Here is a 15,792-nt window from a genome sequence, read left to right on the forward strand (position 1 = left end):
AAACAGTGGAACAATACCAGGGGCACAGGCACTCGGGGTACAGAAGAAAGAGCGGACACAGGCACTCGGGCACAACGAAGAGGTCGCTGGCGCTAGGTCACTGGAGGCGGGAAAAGGCAGTCAGGGCACAGGAGCACAGGGCACAGGAGCGAGAGCGGTCACGCTGGAGGCTGTGAGGCGGTGAGGGGAGCGACCTGCCTGAGAACCAGGGTCAGAGGTCCCTCTGCAGGCGTCGCTGTGGGGGCTCAGGGGGGACAACTTTGGTTACTCACAGTCTTGGAGTCGCCGGAGGGTCCTCCCTGAAGTGTTGGTTCTCCACTAGTCGAGTCGGGGTCGCCGGGTGCAGTGTTGCAAGTCTCACACTTCTTGCGGGGAGTTGCAGGGGTCTTTAAATCTGCTCCTTGAAACAAAGTTGCAGTTCTTGTGGAGCAGTGCCGCTGTCCTCGGGAGTTTCTTGTCTTTCTTGAAGCAGGGCAGTTCTCAGAGGATTCAGAGGTCGCTGGTCCCTTGGAAAGCGTCGCTGGAGCAGGTTTCTTTGGAACGCAGGAGACAGGCCGGTAAGTCTGGAGCCAAAGCAGTTGGTGTCTTCTGTTCTTCCTCTGCAGGGGGTTTTCAGCTCAGCAGTCCTCTTCTTCTTGTAGTTTCAGGAATCTAAAGTTTTAGGTTCAGGGAAGCCCTTAAATACTAAATTTAAGGGCGTGTTTAGGTCTGGGGGGTTAGTAGCCAATGGCTACTAGCCCTGAGGGTGGGTACACCCTCTTTGTGCCTCCTCCCAAGGGGAGGGGGTCACATCCCTAATCCTATTGGGGAATCCTCCATCTGCAAGATGGAGGATTTCTAAAAGTTAGTCACTTCAGCTCAGGACACCTTAGGGGCTGTCCTGACTGGTCAGTGACTCCTCCTTGTTTTTCTCATTATTTTCTCCGGCCTTGCCGCCAAAAGTGGGGGCCGTGGCCGGAGGGGGGCAGGCAACTCCACTAGCTGGAGTGTCCTGCTGTGCTGGCACAAAGGGGTGAGCCTTTGAGGCTCACCGCCAGGTGTGACAGCTCCTGCCTGGGGGAGGTGTTAGCATCTCCACCCAGTGCAGGCTTTGTTACTGGCCTCAGAGTGACAAAGGCACTCTCCCCATGGGGCCAGCAACATGTCTCGGATGTGGCAGGCTGCTGGAACCAGTCAGCCTACACAGATAGTTGGTTAAGGTTTCAGGGGGCACCTCTAAGGTGCCCTCTGTGGTGTATTTTACAATACAATGTACACTGGCATCAGTGTGCATTTATTGTGCTGAGAAGTTTGATACCAAACTTCCCAGTTTTCAGTGTAGCCATTATGGTGCTGTGGAGTTCGTGTTTGACAGACTCCCAGACCATATATTCTTATGGCTACCCTGCACTTACAATGTCTAAGGTTTTGCTTAGACACTGTAGGGGCATAGTGCTCATGCACTTATGCCCTCACCTATGGTATAGTGCACCCTGCCTTAGGGCTGTAAGGCCTGTTAGAGGGGTGACTTACCTATGCCACAGGCAGTGTGAGGTTGGCATGGCACCCTGAGGGGAGTGCCATGTCGACTTAGTCATTTTCTCCACACCAGCACACACAAGCTGGCAAGCAGTGTGTCTGTGCTGAGTGAGGGGTCTCCAGGGTGGCATAAGTCATGCTGCAGCCCTTAGAGACCTTCCCTGGCATCAGGGCCCTTGGTACCAGGGGTACCAGTTACAAGGGACTTATCTGGATGCCAGGGTGTGCCAATTGTGGAAACAAAGGTACAGGTTAGGGAAAGAACACTGGTGCTGGGGCCTGGTTAGCAGGCCTCAGCACACTTTCAATTCAAAACATAGCATCAGCAAAGGCAAAAAGTCAGGGGGTAACCATGCCAAGGAGGCATTTCCTTGCAATATATATACACAAAGAATTGTTATTTTTCTAAACTGGTCTTGGATTTATTGTTTGTGTGTGTCTTATTTATCGCCTCGGAGTAGAACAAATGCTTATCACTACCCTCTGGTTAGCCTAACTGCTCACCCACAGTACCACAAAATAGAGCATTAGTCCTATCTACTTTGCCTCTGCAAACCAATTGGGGATCCATGGGACTCTCTGCACGGTGTCTCTTTTTAATGCCCCATGTAGCGAGCCAGCTTCCTTCACCCTGGAAGAACCTTTCTTCCAGAAACACAGAGAGAGGGTTGTCCTCCACACCATCCCCAGGTTTCTCCCGAAGGTGGTCTCTCAGTTACACCTCCAAAAAATCTTTGAACTTCCTTTTTTTCCCCTCAACCTGACTCAGTTGCAGAACAGGCTCTCCATATCTTAGATATCAAACAAGCCCTTGTGCAGAATATCGACAGAATGAAATCCTTTAGAAAACACACCAGCTTTTGTTGCTTTCTCCAAACCCCACAAAGGGAAAGCCCTGTCTAAATCAGGCATTGGAAGATGGATTGTTAAATGCATCCAGACATGCAATGCTAAAGCTAAAAGGACCTGAACTATCCCTCCTACAGCCCATTCCACTCTGAAAAAGGAGCCTGTATGGCCTTCCTGGGAAGCATTACTATTGCTTACATATGTAAACAGCTACAAGGTACACAAGCATACTTATACAGCATTGTTGCGTAGATGTGCTAGTCCGCCACACACCAGTGTTTGCCAAACAGTGCTATGTACACTTTTTCAAACCATTTCAACTTCCACATGCTCACCTCTGCTTTTTTGGGAGGACGCTTTACAGTCTATGCACAGCATGTGTAACTACAGCTGCACGTGCCTCGAGTGGAAAATGTTGCTTACCCAGTAAGCATCGGTTTGTGGCATGTAGTGCTGTAGATTCGCATGCACCCACCTTCCTTACCGGACAACCGTTGCTGTTTCGGTCACCTTTCTATTTCACTTTCCTTTTACTTAGCATGGACATCTCTCTAGACAATGCTTCGTTTTACATTCCATCCTCTCTCGCCATGTGGGAAAACAATCTGTGTGATGAGCACCTAAAGTACTTACACCTTATTCCAGGTATCCCCTTATTAGTGTAGTGTAGTCATTGTCTAGAAGCCAGGCTGTCTAGAGGTAGCTGTGGATGAGCAGCCAAGGCTTACCTAAGAGACATGCAAAGCTCATGCAATACCACTATAGTCACACAACACTTACACACATGAAAGAACTGCAGTGTCACAAAAATAAATGTTCTTTATTATAGTAACACAAATACTAAAATACTGTATAGGCAATCCCCCAACAGGAGGTAAGTAAACACACTATTATATATGCATTAGAAATCAGTAAATAGGATAAAAAGCAAAATAGGCATTGGTAAAAGCAATAGCAAATAATGAGGGCCCTAGGGGAGGAGCAAACCTTATACTGAAAAAGTGGAATGTGAAAGGCAGTCCCCCACTCAAGGAAGTGGAATCAGTAGAAAGGAGCTGGAGGAACTAGGAACCCCAAAATGTAATTCCCAGGGTATCCCCCAGCGACCAGGAGAAGAGAGCTAAGTACCTGGTTTTCCTCAAAACCAACAGGTGGACTTTGGGAAAGGATTGTGCAAGACCCAGACAAGACTGGAAGAAACCAACAGTGGATCCTGGCAGAAGAGGACCTGCAAAGGAAGAGGACCAAGTCCAGGTCGATTTGGAGTGTCTGGTCGTGGCAGGAGCCACTACTCGCCCTTCTGTGGATGCAGTAACAGGTCAACGGTATACCAAGGAGGTCAGAAATGCAGGAACAGGTCAACGGTATACCAAGGAGGTCAGAAATGCAGAACAGTAGACAGAGAGGAGTCCCAGGAGTGATGCAAGTGATGTCCCACATCAGCGGTTGAGTTGTAGTTGGTCAGTGGTGCTGGCAAACCACCAACAAGCCTTGGCAAATGCAAGTCTTGTCACTGAGAAGACGGTTTCGCAAGGCTGAAGAGGACCAGCAAGGCCCAGGGGATCTCGGCCCAAGGAACAGAGTCTGAGGTGACCCTCAGCATTTGGAAGAGTCACAAGAAGGAGTCAGTCCCCACAGACAACCCACTGGCAGCAGGTAAAGGAGTTGCAGTGAGGCCCACTCAGCACCCCGGAAGAGGAGTCCCACGTCACTGGAGCAGCACGTAGGAGATGGAGACTGTGTGCTTTGCAGGAAGGAGCGCTGGGGTTTGGGGCTTCACAGAGCCTGAAGATACCTTGGAGGAGGAGGAGCAAACAAGCCTTGGTAGCTGCAAGAGTCATAGTGCACAGGGATACTGTCCTGGCTGGAGAGTCAGTGGCTTACCGTCTCCCAAGATAGACAGCTGGTAGAGAGGACCAAGGGGACCACTCCAGACCACCACCTGTGATGCAGTATCCATGCAGCTCCAGAGGAGAGAAGATCCACACAGCCGGTCGTCGTTGCTTTTGGTGCCTGTGGATGCAGGACTCCTTCACTCAAGGGGAGATTCCTTCTTATTTCTTGTGCATGCTGAAGACTTGTCGCCCTCAAAGGATGCACAGCTGGGGAAATTTTGCAGTTGCTGGAAGGAACTGGAGAAACAATGTTGAATAGCGGAGTAGTCACTGGAGTTGCAGATTGTTGGTTACTGGAGGGTCCAGTTGCAGTCCCATTGGCCAGAAGATGAAGTAAATGATGCAGAGGAGTCCTGCTGGAATCTTGCATGTCAAATCTGAGGACCCACCCATGCAGAAAAAATAAATAGCCCAGGAAGGGGGAAGGGCCACCTAGCAGTGTGACCACCTATCAGGAGGGGGCTGTGACGTCACCTACCTGACCTGACCTGACCACTCATATGCTCCCTGGGCATCTGCTCACCTTGGATTCAAGATATGGCAGAATCAAGTGGCCACCTAGAGAAGCCCTGGGCACCACTCCTGGGCTGGTGATGGACAAGGGGAGTTGTCACTCCCCTTTCCTTTGTCCAGTTTGTGCCAGAGCAGGGACAAGTGGTCCCTGTACTGGTGCAAACCTGTTTATGCAAGGAGTTTATTCAAAGCATACCAGTGGCTTGGGGAGGCTAACCTTCCCAAGCCTTGTAACACCTATTTCCAACGGAGAGGCTGTTACCTCCTTCTCCAACAGGAAATCCTTTGTTCTGCCTTCCTCTGCCTGAGCTGGTCAAGCAGCAGGAGGGCAGAGACCTGTCTGAGGGGTGGCAGCAGCTGGGCTGCCCGGGAAAACCCTGTAAGATGGGTTGTATCAATGCTGGGGGTCCTCTAAGGAGCCCCCAGAGTGCATGGGATCATACAGGGGTGCCCTCGCACACAGGTACCTGCACCCTGCCCTCTGGGCTAAGAGGGCCTGCCATGGTGTGAATTACAGTGACCTTGTGCAGTGACCTGTAGTGAAAGGGTGCATGCACCTTTTCACACAGGCTGCAATGGCAGGCCTGCAGACACTTTCTGCATGGGCTCCCATGGGTGGCATAATACATGCTGCAGCCCATGGGGAACCCCTGGTGCCCCAATGCCCTGGGTACATAAGTACCATATACTAGGGACTTATATGAGGGCACCAGTATGCCAATTGTGGGGTGTGCAAAGTCCTAAGCAACGAAATTTAGATGGAGTGAGCTCAGTCACTGGGGGTCCTGGCCAGACATACTGACAGCAGACAAAAAGTGGGGGGAACTGTGCCAAAAAGAGGGTACTTTCCTACAGGCCCAACACTAGATGGCAGGATTATGAACAACATGTGAATCTACAGCACTATATGCCACAAACAGATGCTTACCAGGCACACACTAAACATATGAAGATAGTTGTAAGGAAATGCCTCCTTGGCATGGTTATCCCCTGACTTTTTGCCTTTGCTGATGCTATGTTTTGAATTGAAAGTTTGCTGAGGCCTGCTAACCAGGCCCCCGCACCAGTGTTCTTTCCCTAACCTGTACTTTTGATTCCACAATTGGCACACCCTGGCATCCAGATAAGTCCCTTGTAACTGGTACCTCTGGTACCAAGGGCCCTGATGCCAGGGAAGGTCTCTAAGGGCTGCAGCATGTATTATGCCACCCTAGAGACCCCTCACTCAGCACAGACACACTGCTTACAAGCTTGTGTGTGCTAGTGAGAACAAAATGAGTAAGTCGACATGGCACTCCCCTCAGGGTGCCATGCCAGCCTCTCACTGCCTATGCAGTATAGGTAAGACACCCCTCTAGCAGGCCTTACAGCCCTAAGGCAGGGTGCACTATACCATAGGTGAGGGTACCAGTGCATGAGCACTGTGCCCCTACAGTGTCTAAGCAAAACCTTAGACATTGTAAGTGCAGGGTAGCCATAAGAGTATATGGTCAGGGAGTCTGTTTTACACGAACTCCACAGCACCATAATGGCTACACTGAAAACTGGGAAGTTTGGTATCAAACTTCTCAGCACAATAAATGCACACTGATGCCAGTGTACATTTTATTGTAAAATACACCACAGAGGGCACCTTAGAGGTGCCCCCTGAAACTTAACCGACTATCTGTGTAGGCTGACTGGTTCCAGCAGCCTGCCACACTAGAGACATGTTGCTGGCCCCATGAGGAGAGTGCCTTTGTCACTCTGAGGCCAGTAACAAAGCCTGCACTGGGTGGAGATGCTAACACCTCCCCCAGGCAGGAGCTGTAACACCTGGCGGTGAGCCTCAAAGGCTCACCCCTTTGTCACAGCCCAGCAGGGCACTCCAGCTTAGTGGAGTTGCCCGCCCCCTCCGGCCACGGCCCCCACTTTTGGCGGCAAGGCTGGAGGGAACAAAGAAAGCAACAAGGAGGAGTCACTGGCCAGTCAGGACAGCCCCTAAGGTGTCCTGAGGTGAGGTGACTCTAACTTTTAGAAATCCTCCATCTTGCAGATGGAGGATTCCCCCAATAGGATTAGGGATGCGACCCCCTCCCCTTGGGAGGAGGCACAAAGAGGGTGTACTCACCCTCAGGGCTAGTAGCCATTGGCTACTAACCCCCCAGACCTAAAACACGCCCTTAAATTTAGTATTTAAGGGCTCTCCCTGAACCTAGAAATCAGATTCCTGCAACAACAAGAAGAAGGACTGCCTAGCTGAAAACCCCTGCAGAGGAAGACCAGAAGACAACAACTGCCTTGGCTCCAGAAACTCACCGGCCAGTCTCCTGCCTTCCAAAGAACTCTGCTTCAGCGACGCCTTCCAAAGGGACCAGCGACCTCTGCATCCTCTGAGGACTGCCCTGCTTCGACGACGACAAGAAACTCCCGAGGACAGCGGACCTGCTCCAAAAAGACTGCAACTTTATCCAAAGGAGCAACTTTAAAGAACCCTGCAATCTCCCCGCAAGAAGCGTGAGACTTGCAACACTGCACCCGGCGACCCCGACTCGGCTGCTGGAGAACCAACACCTCAGGGAGGACCCCCGGACTACTCTACGACTGAGTACCAAAACCTGTCCCCCCTGAGCCCCCACAGCGCCGCCTGCAGAGGGAATCCCGAGGCTTCCCCTGACCGCGACTCTCTGAAACCTAAGTCCCGACGCCTGGAAAAGACCCTGCACCCGCAGCCCCCAGGACCTGAAGGACCGGACTTTCACTGCAGAAGTGACCCCCAGGAGTCCCTCTCCCTTGCCCAAGTGGAGGTTTCCCCGAGGAAGCCCCCCCTTGCCTGCCTGCAGCGCTGAAGAGATCCCTTGATCTCTCATTGACTTCCATTGCGAACCCGACGCTTGTTCTAACACTGCACCCGGCTGCCCCCGCGCCGCTGAGGGTGAAATTTCTGTGTGGGCTTGTGTCCCCCCCGGTGCCCTACAAAACCCCCCTGGTCTGCCCTCCGAAGGCGCGGATACTTACCTGCTGGCAGACTGGAACCGGGGCACCCCCTTCTCTCCATTGAAGCCTATGCGTTTTGGGCACCACTTTGAACTCTGCACCTGACCGGCCCTGAGCTGCTGGTGTGGTAACTTTGGGGTTGCTCTGAACCCCCAACGGTGGGCTACCTTGGACAAAGAACTGAACCCTGTAAGTGTCTTACTTACCTGGTAAAACTAACAAAAACTTACCTCCCCCAGGAACTGTGAAAATTGCACTGTGTCCACTTTTAAAATAGCTATTTGTGAATAACTTGAAAAGTATACATGCAATTGAAATGATTCAAAGTTCCTAATGTACTTACCTGCAATACCTTTCAAACAAGATATTACATGTTAAATTTGAACCTGTGGTTCTTAAAATAAACTAAGAAAAGATATTTTTCTATAACAAAACCTATTGGCTGGATTTGTCTCTGAGTGTGTGTACCTCATTTATTGTCTATGTGTATGTACAACAAATGCTTAACACTACTCCTTGGATAAGCCTACTGCTCGACCACACTACCACAAAATAGAGCATTAGTATTATCTCTTTTTACCACTATTTTACCTCTAAGGGGAACCCTTGGACTCTGTGCATGCTATTCCTTACTTTGAAATAGCACATACAGAGCCAACTTCCTACAATAGTGTACTAAACTGGAAGGGAAAGTTAACAGGGCACAACACAGATCGACAATAACCGATATCAGAAACATGATAGGCCCAATGGAAGAGAGAGCTGAGAGAAGGAACCAAATGCATACAAGGTCCATGAAAGTATTTTGTTGAAGAGAAAGTGAGTCTTTTTGAGCAATTTGTATAACAGATCTGTAGAGGCTTTACTGTCCCAAACAGAGAATGGTTTTGGCTCTCTTACAGGAAAGTTAAAAGTTGCCAAGCAGAGGTCAGTACCTATATCACAAAGGCAAATTATTTGTATGGCACGATAAGGCGTGTGAGGTATTCTTAAACAGAAGAAAATTAGTCTTCTAGTGTTTAATGCAGGGTGTGAGAACCTTAGTTTACAGGAATTATTGACCCATTCAGCCCTGAAGGCAAGGTGATAATTGCTTTGTGTTAACCTGTTTGAGTTTTAAATGCGCTCTCGCAGACTCTTGTGCGTGGCAGGAAGGCAGCATATGCACGGACACACAAGAGCACACCTAAGAGAGAACCTAGATTAGAGTTAGTTGAAAATGTCAGTTTAAACCTTGCATTTTAAACTCACAAAAACACTGAAATTCACCAGCTCTAGTTTACTAAAGGGACTATAACTCCGGCCCTCTCCATGCTCTGCTTGTGACCCTGCGTGCTATATCACTCATCACATGTTCAATCACAACAATGATGACCTCATTGGCTGCATCTGAAATGACATTCATGACAACACTGTGCATGGGGGGTGGGGGGTGAGCCAGTTATTACTCGCGCTAACTATAACCTGTGAATTTCAGTGTTTTTTAAAGTTTAAAATGTAACCTTTTAATGGACATCTTCACCTAACTCTGGCCTTTGGTTGTTTCAGTGAATTTCTATTTTCTTTCTTTCTTTTTTTTCAAACGTAAAGTAATATTTTATTTCCAAACCTAAGTAGGCCCCCAAGCCCTGTGCCCAACCACCTGCAGGCAACCAATCCTGTGTGGCGCACAGAACCTCCTACAGTGGCCAACACCCATTGTTGGCCACTTGCCTACAGTTGCTCAACCACGGACAGAACTTTTTTTGGTCCCTAAGTTATCATGCAGTAATTTTGCAGTACTCCAGTGAATTTCTGCACCAAATTCTGCAAGTCTGCAGCGACAAAGTTCTTCTCCTCACCCCTTACCCCCCACCCCTCCCAGGAAAGGATCATGGGGTTAAAGCTCCATTGTAGGTTTTTTTTTTTTTTAAACATTTTTTGTTTTATTAATTTATTTTCAGGATAGGTTGTGGATTGAACCCCCAACCAGCAAAGCGCACCCTTGGACCGGTCTAGCGAATCCGGGCAATCCGTGTGATTCATTTGCTGATTAGTAGCGGGGTACTCCCTTAGTAGTACCGCAAGTTTTACTTTGACCGTTGGGTGGGGTTGCTTTCAGGTACCCCTACCCTGCTCCCTTTTATGCTTTTTTTTTTCCCATTTTTTTTTCAAGGCATGGGGAACTGAGTCCCCGAGACCTAAAATGGCAGCCGCAACATTTCTCTTCATGTTGTGGCCAGCCAGTCACAGCCTTTGGGTCAGCAAGATCGGTCTCAGTCCTGCAGGATCATCCAATCAGTATACTTCATTTGGTGTTTAGTACCTTGGTAGTAACGCGTTGCTAGATAGCTGTACATTATGAAGCTTTATTGAATGAACGGTCAAAAAGGAGTCCATTCATATGGCTTTTATTGATCTAACTAGTGCCTTTGATATGGTCAATAGCTCAAAGCTATGGCAAATTTTGGGAGCTTTAGGCTGTGATCCGTTCCTTTTGGAGCTTATTAAACGCCTACACACAGACTTAACGGTTTCTGTTCAGGTTGGTTTACATGGGCAGAGAACCTCTCCCATTCCGTCAATAAGGGGCGTAAGAGAGGGATGTATCTTAGAGCCCATTCTTTTTTTGATATACATTAATGGGCTCTATGATTCACTGGTAAAACATGCAAAGGATGTACCAGAGACCACTTCCAGTTTTATTATATGCTGATGATGCAGTTTTAATTGCTCGTACCGCAAATGGTTTACAGGGACTTTTGGACTTATTTTATAATTTTATGTCGAACCTTGATTTGAAAGTAAACTACCCCAAGACTTTTGTTATGACATGTGGCCCACGTAATACAAAGTCTAAACAATTTATTATGGGAGGACATATTTTAAACAAGGTGAATAATTTCTGTTATTTAGGCATGCATACGAGTTCCTCTCTGTCCTGGAAGACACACATTAACTTTAAGCTCCAACAGTTTACAAGGAATAACAAAGCAATTTTTTGCTTTTCTAATAAATTAGGCCACAGACCCCATGCACAGATGCAAACACTTTATAACTCTAAGTGCGCTGCAGCAGTCCTGTACGGGGCAGGTGTTTGGGGCTACAATAAAATACCCTCTCTGCAGAGCGCTGAAAATAAATTCCTGCGTAGATTACTGTTGGTTCCAAAATGCATAGACAACACCATCTGCCATGAAGAACTTGGCCAGCGCTTCTTGGAGGATAGGGTCTCTATGGCTCCCCTTCTGCTCTGGATTAGATGCTGGTTAAACCATGCGGCAAAACTTGTTCAAGACTGCATTTCTGATTGTCTACAATTGGTTAATTCAAATAGGATTCCCTGGCTTATGTTTCTGCGAAACTCTTTTTAGAAGCAAGGGCTTAGGTACATTTTTGATGAACCCCATTTGTTAACTACAAACTCTAGGTTTTTTTTGAAGTCTACTTATTCTGAGCATGTATCAGAGCTGAGATTTTATAGTTCCCTGAAATTGAAATCCTTCGATCCCTACACTCTGATTGTGACTGCTCCATGCCTTGAACCCTATTTGACCTGGTTTTCAAGTTTTAGAATAATTTTTCTTTTAACACTTTTTAGACTTAATCTAATTCACTTTAAGGTAGCCTTTCCCGAACCATGTTTTTGGAAAAAGGATCTACCACTTTGTCCCTGTGATTCCAAATCAATTCAGAGTACCTTGCATTTTCTTCTTTTTTGCCCTCTATATGCTGCTCCCAGAGGGACTTTTATCCTACCCATTTTACGTCACCTTAGACCTATTCACTACAAGGAAGCTCTATTATATCTCCAGAGATTGCCAGATATCCAAACTTGTCATCATGTACTAGATTTTGTTACAGCTTCTTTAAGTATTAGGAAAAGGCCTACTCTATTTTAATTTTTTTAATGTGTGTATAGTTTACTATTTTGAGATAATATCTGTATTTTTCTGATCGTGTGATTTTAATCATGTTTAGTATACCTATCTTCTTATGTCAAGGGGTTTCAGATTGGATGCTTATGTGGTGTTTTTAGAAATTGTTTTATAAGTTCTAATTGTGTTTTATATTATTTTTAGATTGGTAAAATGTGTTCTGGTTCGCACTTTTATGGCAATTGCCGAATAAAGTTATTTGACTGACTGACTGACTGACTGATTGAACGGATTTACACTAAGTTACAAAAAAATATGCTTTCTGGGTAAAAATACTAACTTTCTGCCAACTATGGTGTAATTCTGTTCAACCATTTTGGCTGTAGAGTTGCCTAAAGTTCCTTTAGGAATTTGCATGTGGAAAATCTGAAAATCTATTTTGTGTAAACCCCCCTCTCCCACTCTTCACGAAACAACTTTACAGGAATGAGCTGAAGTTTATTTTTGTATGTTTTTGTTGTTTTTTTTTTTTTTTGAGGAAAGTTTTGTTCAGGTTTGACGAACAAAGCCAAAGTTCTTAGCCTATTCCTATTACATTTAAGATTATTAAGTTCTTACAGAGGATGAAGACTAATTAATAATTAAAAAGTATAGAAGCACTATAGTGCGAAGTGGCATGTTCCATACCCCCCCAAATGATAAAATATGAAAATATACTCGATTAGCAAACAGGCTTCAAAAGCTGAGCTCCAGGGCGTCCACACTGTTGTATAAGTGCTTGGGCCGGATTGCTCTTTGGCACAATCCTCTGTAGGCGTGCATCCACAGTTCTTTTCACTGTATCACAGAGGCATTACTTACCATGGTGAAGCCCCCGTTGCCTCCCGCTCACTGCAGATCATCACTCCCGGGTGTCAGTTCTGGTCCATGACCACACGGAAGGGTGTAGCAGCTGCAAAGACTCCTGCACCTCCATTTCATTTGCTATTTCAGATGAGCAGAGTGACCTGGAAGGGCAGCTTATTGGGGTTAATGGAGTGCAAGAATAGTGTCCCTGTGTCCTTTTACTCTGTTCCCTGTTCCTGTCCTCTTACTCTGCTCCCTGTTCCTGTTTTAGGTTGCGTCCTGCTTTACAAGCAGGATTTCACCAAGAACTTGGGCCTGTGCTGCATCACCTGCACATACTGTTCCCAGACCTGCCAGCGGGCTGTGACGGAGGAGCTGGATGGAAGCACGTGGGACTTCTGCAGTGAGGACTGCAAGAGCAAATACCTTCTGTGGTACTTTAAGGTGAGTGAAGTGGTTCCACCCAGGCAAGCGCCGAACAGAAACTGATGTAGCAGACCGCTCCAGTTGGGATCTAGTGTTTTGTATGGTAACTGCCACTAAGAGTCTCATTGATGTGTGCTTCACAGCCCTAGATTAACCCTTCTTGCTGCGTAATCCCTTCTAGATGCACATGATATTTTTGTCATCTAATGGTTGGGTTCAGAAGTGCTGGGTTGCACAACTTTTTCCCACTCTCGATGGGCTTCTACAGAGATTTTAGCTTGATTATAACATTGACCATAAGCTGTTGCATTTGGAGGTGCACTGAAAGAGCTCGCAAAAAGTTACTGAAAATTTCAGAAGAACTCAAAGGGACTCTAGAGTTTTCCGGGATATTCCCAGTGAATACTTTGCTATAGCTGGAGAATGAAAGTTGATGAAGGCGGGGAGCATTAGACTCCTAGATGAGATTTTGTATTATGAGCATGATCTTCAGGTTCTGCCCAAACTGCTATTGAAAATTTGCCCTGCATAATGAACTATCCAGTGTATATGCTATACCTTCCGAGAGACCACAAGTCTGAGGATTGCTATGCCTGTTCGCTGTTGTGACTGAAAGCCTTAATATGCTGGGACAAGATTTTGCTGACCCTTAGTGCTCCAAGAGTTAGAGTGGCAGAAAAGAAATGCTCTGTTGATTTGAGGAGATGGAGTTCTCTGAGGAGTACAACACTAAGGCTGGGGAAGCTCATCCCATCCTTTCTGGTCCAGAGAAAAAACAACCAAAAAAGAGTTGCTGAAAGTCATCCGCTCATCTGAAAGGTGATTGAGCTTGAAAGGGAAAAGGTGGGCCCAACACCCATTTGCAGGGACAAAAAGACCTCTGCAAATAGCCCCCCTTGTGGGGTGCCCGTCGGAGATTGCAGCCCCGGTCTGACGAGGAGCAGGCCCGATGATGAAGCATGACGTCCATGAGGATGTGAGAGGGCCTTTGCTTCTAGCAGTAGGATTGCCCTGTGTTCTCTTTGCCTTTTTTCGCTCTGGACCATTAATCTCCCTGTTCCTCATTTGTAATATACCTCAAATCAATACCTGAAATGGCAAAATCAGCCAGCAGAAAATTCACCACAGACATGGTACTACAAAGACACTTAAGGCTGTATATTTCCTGTCTTCAGACCAGAGGTCCAGGTCAATGTAGTAGACATGCAGCTCATGTGCAATTATCTTTTTTTGGGCCATAAGTTGAAGGGACGTTACAATTAGCCAGTAGCTAAAGCCATTGAGCTGCTACACATTTTTAACTCTTCCATTAAAAGCGGTGGCAGCGCTGAGGGAACAGGCAAGGAAGACCACTTTACACCCCCCAAACTTGAGACAACCCACAGGGAGCCTCTGCATCCAAATTGCACAGTGGCAATGACCTCAGCAGTCTACAGCATTTTTAGAGGCTGGGGAAAGACTAGCGAGGGAGCAGCTCTTGGGAAGAGCTCCACAGTCATGCAAGTGATTCTTTGATCGCTTCCTCTGCACACACACAACCTGTAGGGTGTGGGACAGATGATTTACCAAGTTCTTCAATTACTCAAAATACCACCTATGGTACCACTGGCACAATAAATATACAGAAGGGGTCAGATCCAGGCCCTTAAAGGATGCCCAAGACCTATTATAGAAAGATGTTGTAGAGATAGTACCTCTGTTGGAGAGAAACACAGGCTACTAAAATAATGTCTAATTGTGTGGCCAGTCCTGGTTCTATGGTTTATAAACAAGTTCATTGAAATACAAATATTACTGATGATAAAACTACAGGAAGTCTGCCCTTTATCGGAGAAGGAATACATGGCAGCAATAGATTTAAAGGACACTAATTTGCACAGCCCGATGCATCCCTTCATGCACAAGATATCTCAGGGTTATGATGAAGGGTTACTTTATCAGTTCGAGAGTACCTCTCAGCATAAAATCGCCCCTAAGCATGTTGACCAAAATATTAGTAATGGTAGCAGTTGACCTCTGTAGACAGCTATACATGTCTCAGAAGGCAAACTATTCATGTGTGCTCCTGCCTGTCGATTTGCTGCAAAATGTGTGAACATTCGTGCCATGCCAAACAAATGCTCAGAAGGCAGTGAGCCTTCTACATCAGCTCGGGTTAACAACGATGACAGCACTCTCTTCCTGTTAGGCAGTGCACCTACTTGTAGTAGGTAGACCACTCATCAAGGTTTGGACCTTCTGTGCCTCTAGAGCTTTAACTTGTAGAAGAAGGATTAAGTGAGTCCACCCAATGAAATAAAGAGCTTTCAATTCCTTTCTTTGTTCTTTCACTTGATCTTTTTACAGTGACTATATCCATTAATCCTTGCATGTTCCACCGTGTTACAAGTGCAAAAAGGTAGCTGAAAGGTGCTTCGAAACCTAGTATCTCGGTAGCCTGGGGCTTTCTTAAGGCTGCAAAGATAAATTGCATGGGTTGTGGTGAGTAATTAGCATATATTCTGTTGAGTGTGTCCATCACCATGTGCAAAAATAGGGATAAAAAGGAACACATGACTTACTAGACAGGAGTGTTGACCTCTGTTGCATCCCAGTATATATTGGTGTCCAGACGGTCAATACACCATTTATGGAAAAAGGGGGTATTATCAGGATATTACTGGGTCCAACCACGTGATTACATTAGTCAGGGTCTAGTGGAAAAAGATGGTGTTTGCAGACGACTAGTGCTCGAAGTTACATGCAAGAGACAGGGTTATTACTGCCTCTGGTCCATCGTGAAAAAATAAGAAGGTTGTGACGGTGAGCAAATATATTCCCCCAATAGGAAAGCAGTTGTCGTCTTCCTCCTTCTCTGCAGGCTTGTAGGTCAGCAGTCCTTCTTCTTTCTTCAGGTTGCAGGAATCTGATTT

General features: G+C 46.7%; 1 protein-coding gene across 5 annotated transcripts in view; it reads left to right on the top strand.

Moving 5' to 3' along the window:
- Nucleotides 1-15,792, top strand: part of ZMYM3 (zinc finger MYM-type containing 3) — a 451,376-nt gene that overhangs the window by 161,917 nt on the left and 273,667 nt on the right. For all 5 annotated transcript variants that reach the window (XM_069209214.1, XM_069209211.1, XM_069209204.1 and 2 more), the window contains exon 12: nucleotides 12,726-12,898. In XM_069209214.1, the coding sequence (XP_069065315.1) occupies nucleotides 12,726-12,898 (173 nt within the window). The remainder of the gene's footprint in view (nucleotides 1-12,725; nucleotides 12,899-15,792) is intronic.

The sequence above is a fragment of the Pleurodeles waltl genome, chromosome 2_1 (genome assembly GCF_031143425.1).
Source record: "Pleurodeles waltl isolate 20211129_DDA chromosome 2_1, aPleWal1.hap1.20221129, whole genome shotgun sequence".
Lineage (NCBI taxonomy): Eukaryota > Metazoa > Chordata > Amphibia > Caudata > Salamandridae > Pleurodeles > Pleurodeles waltl.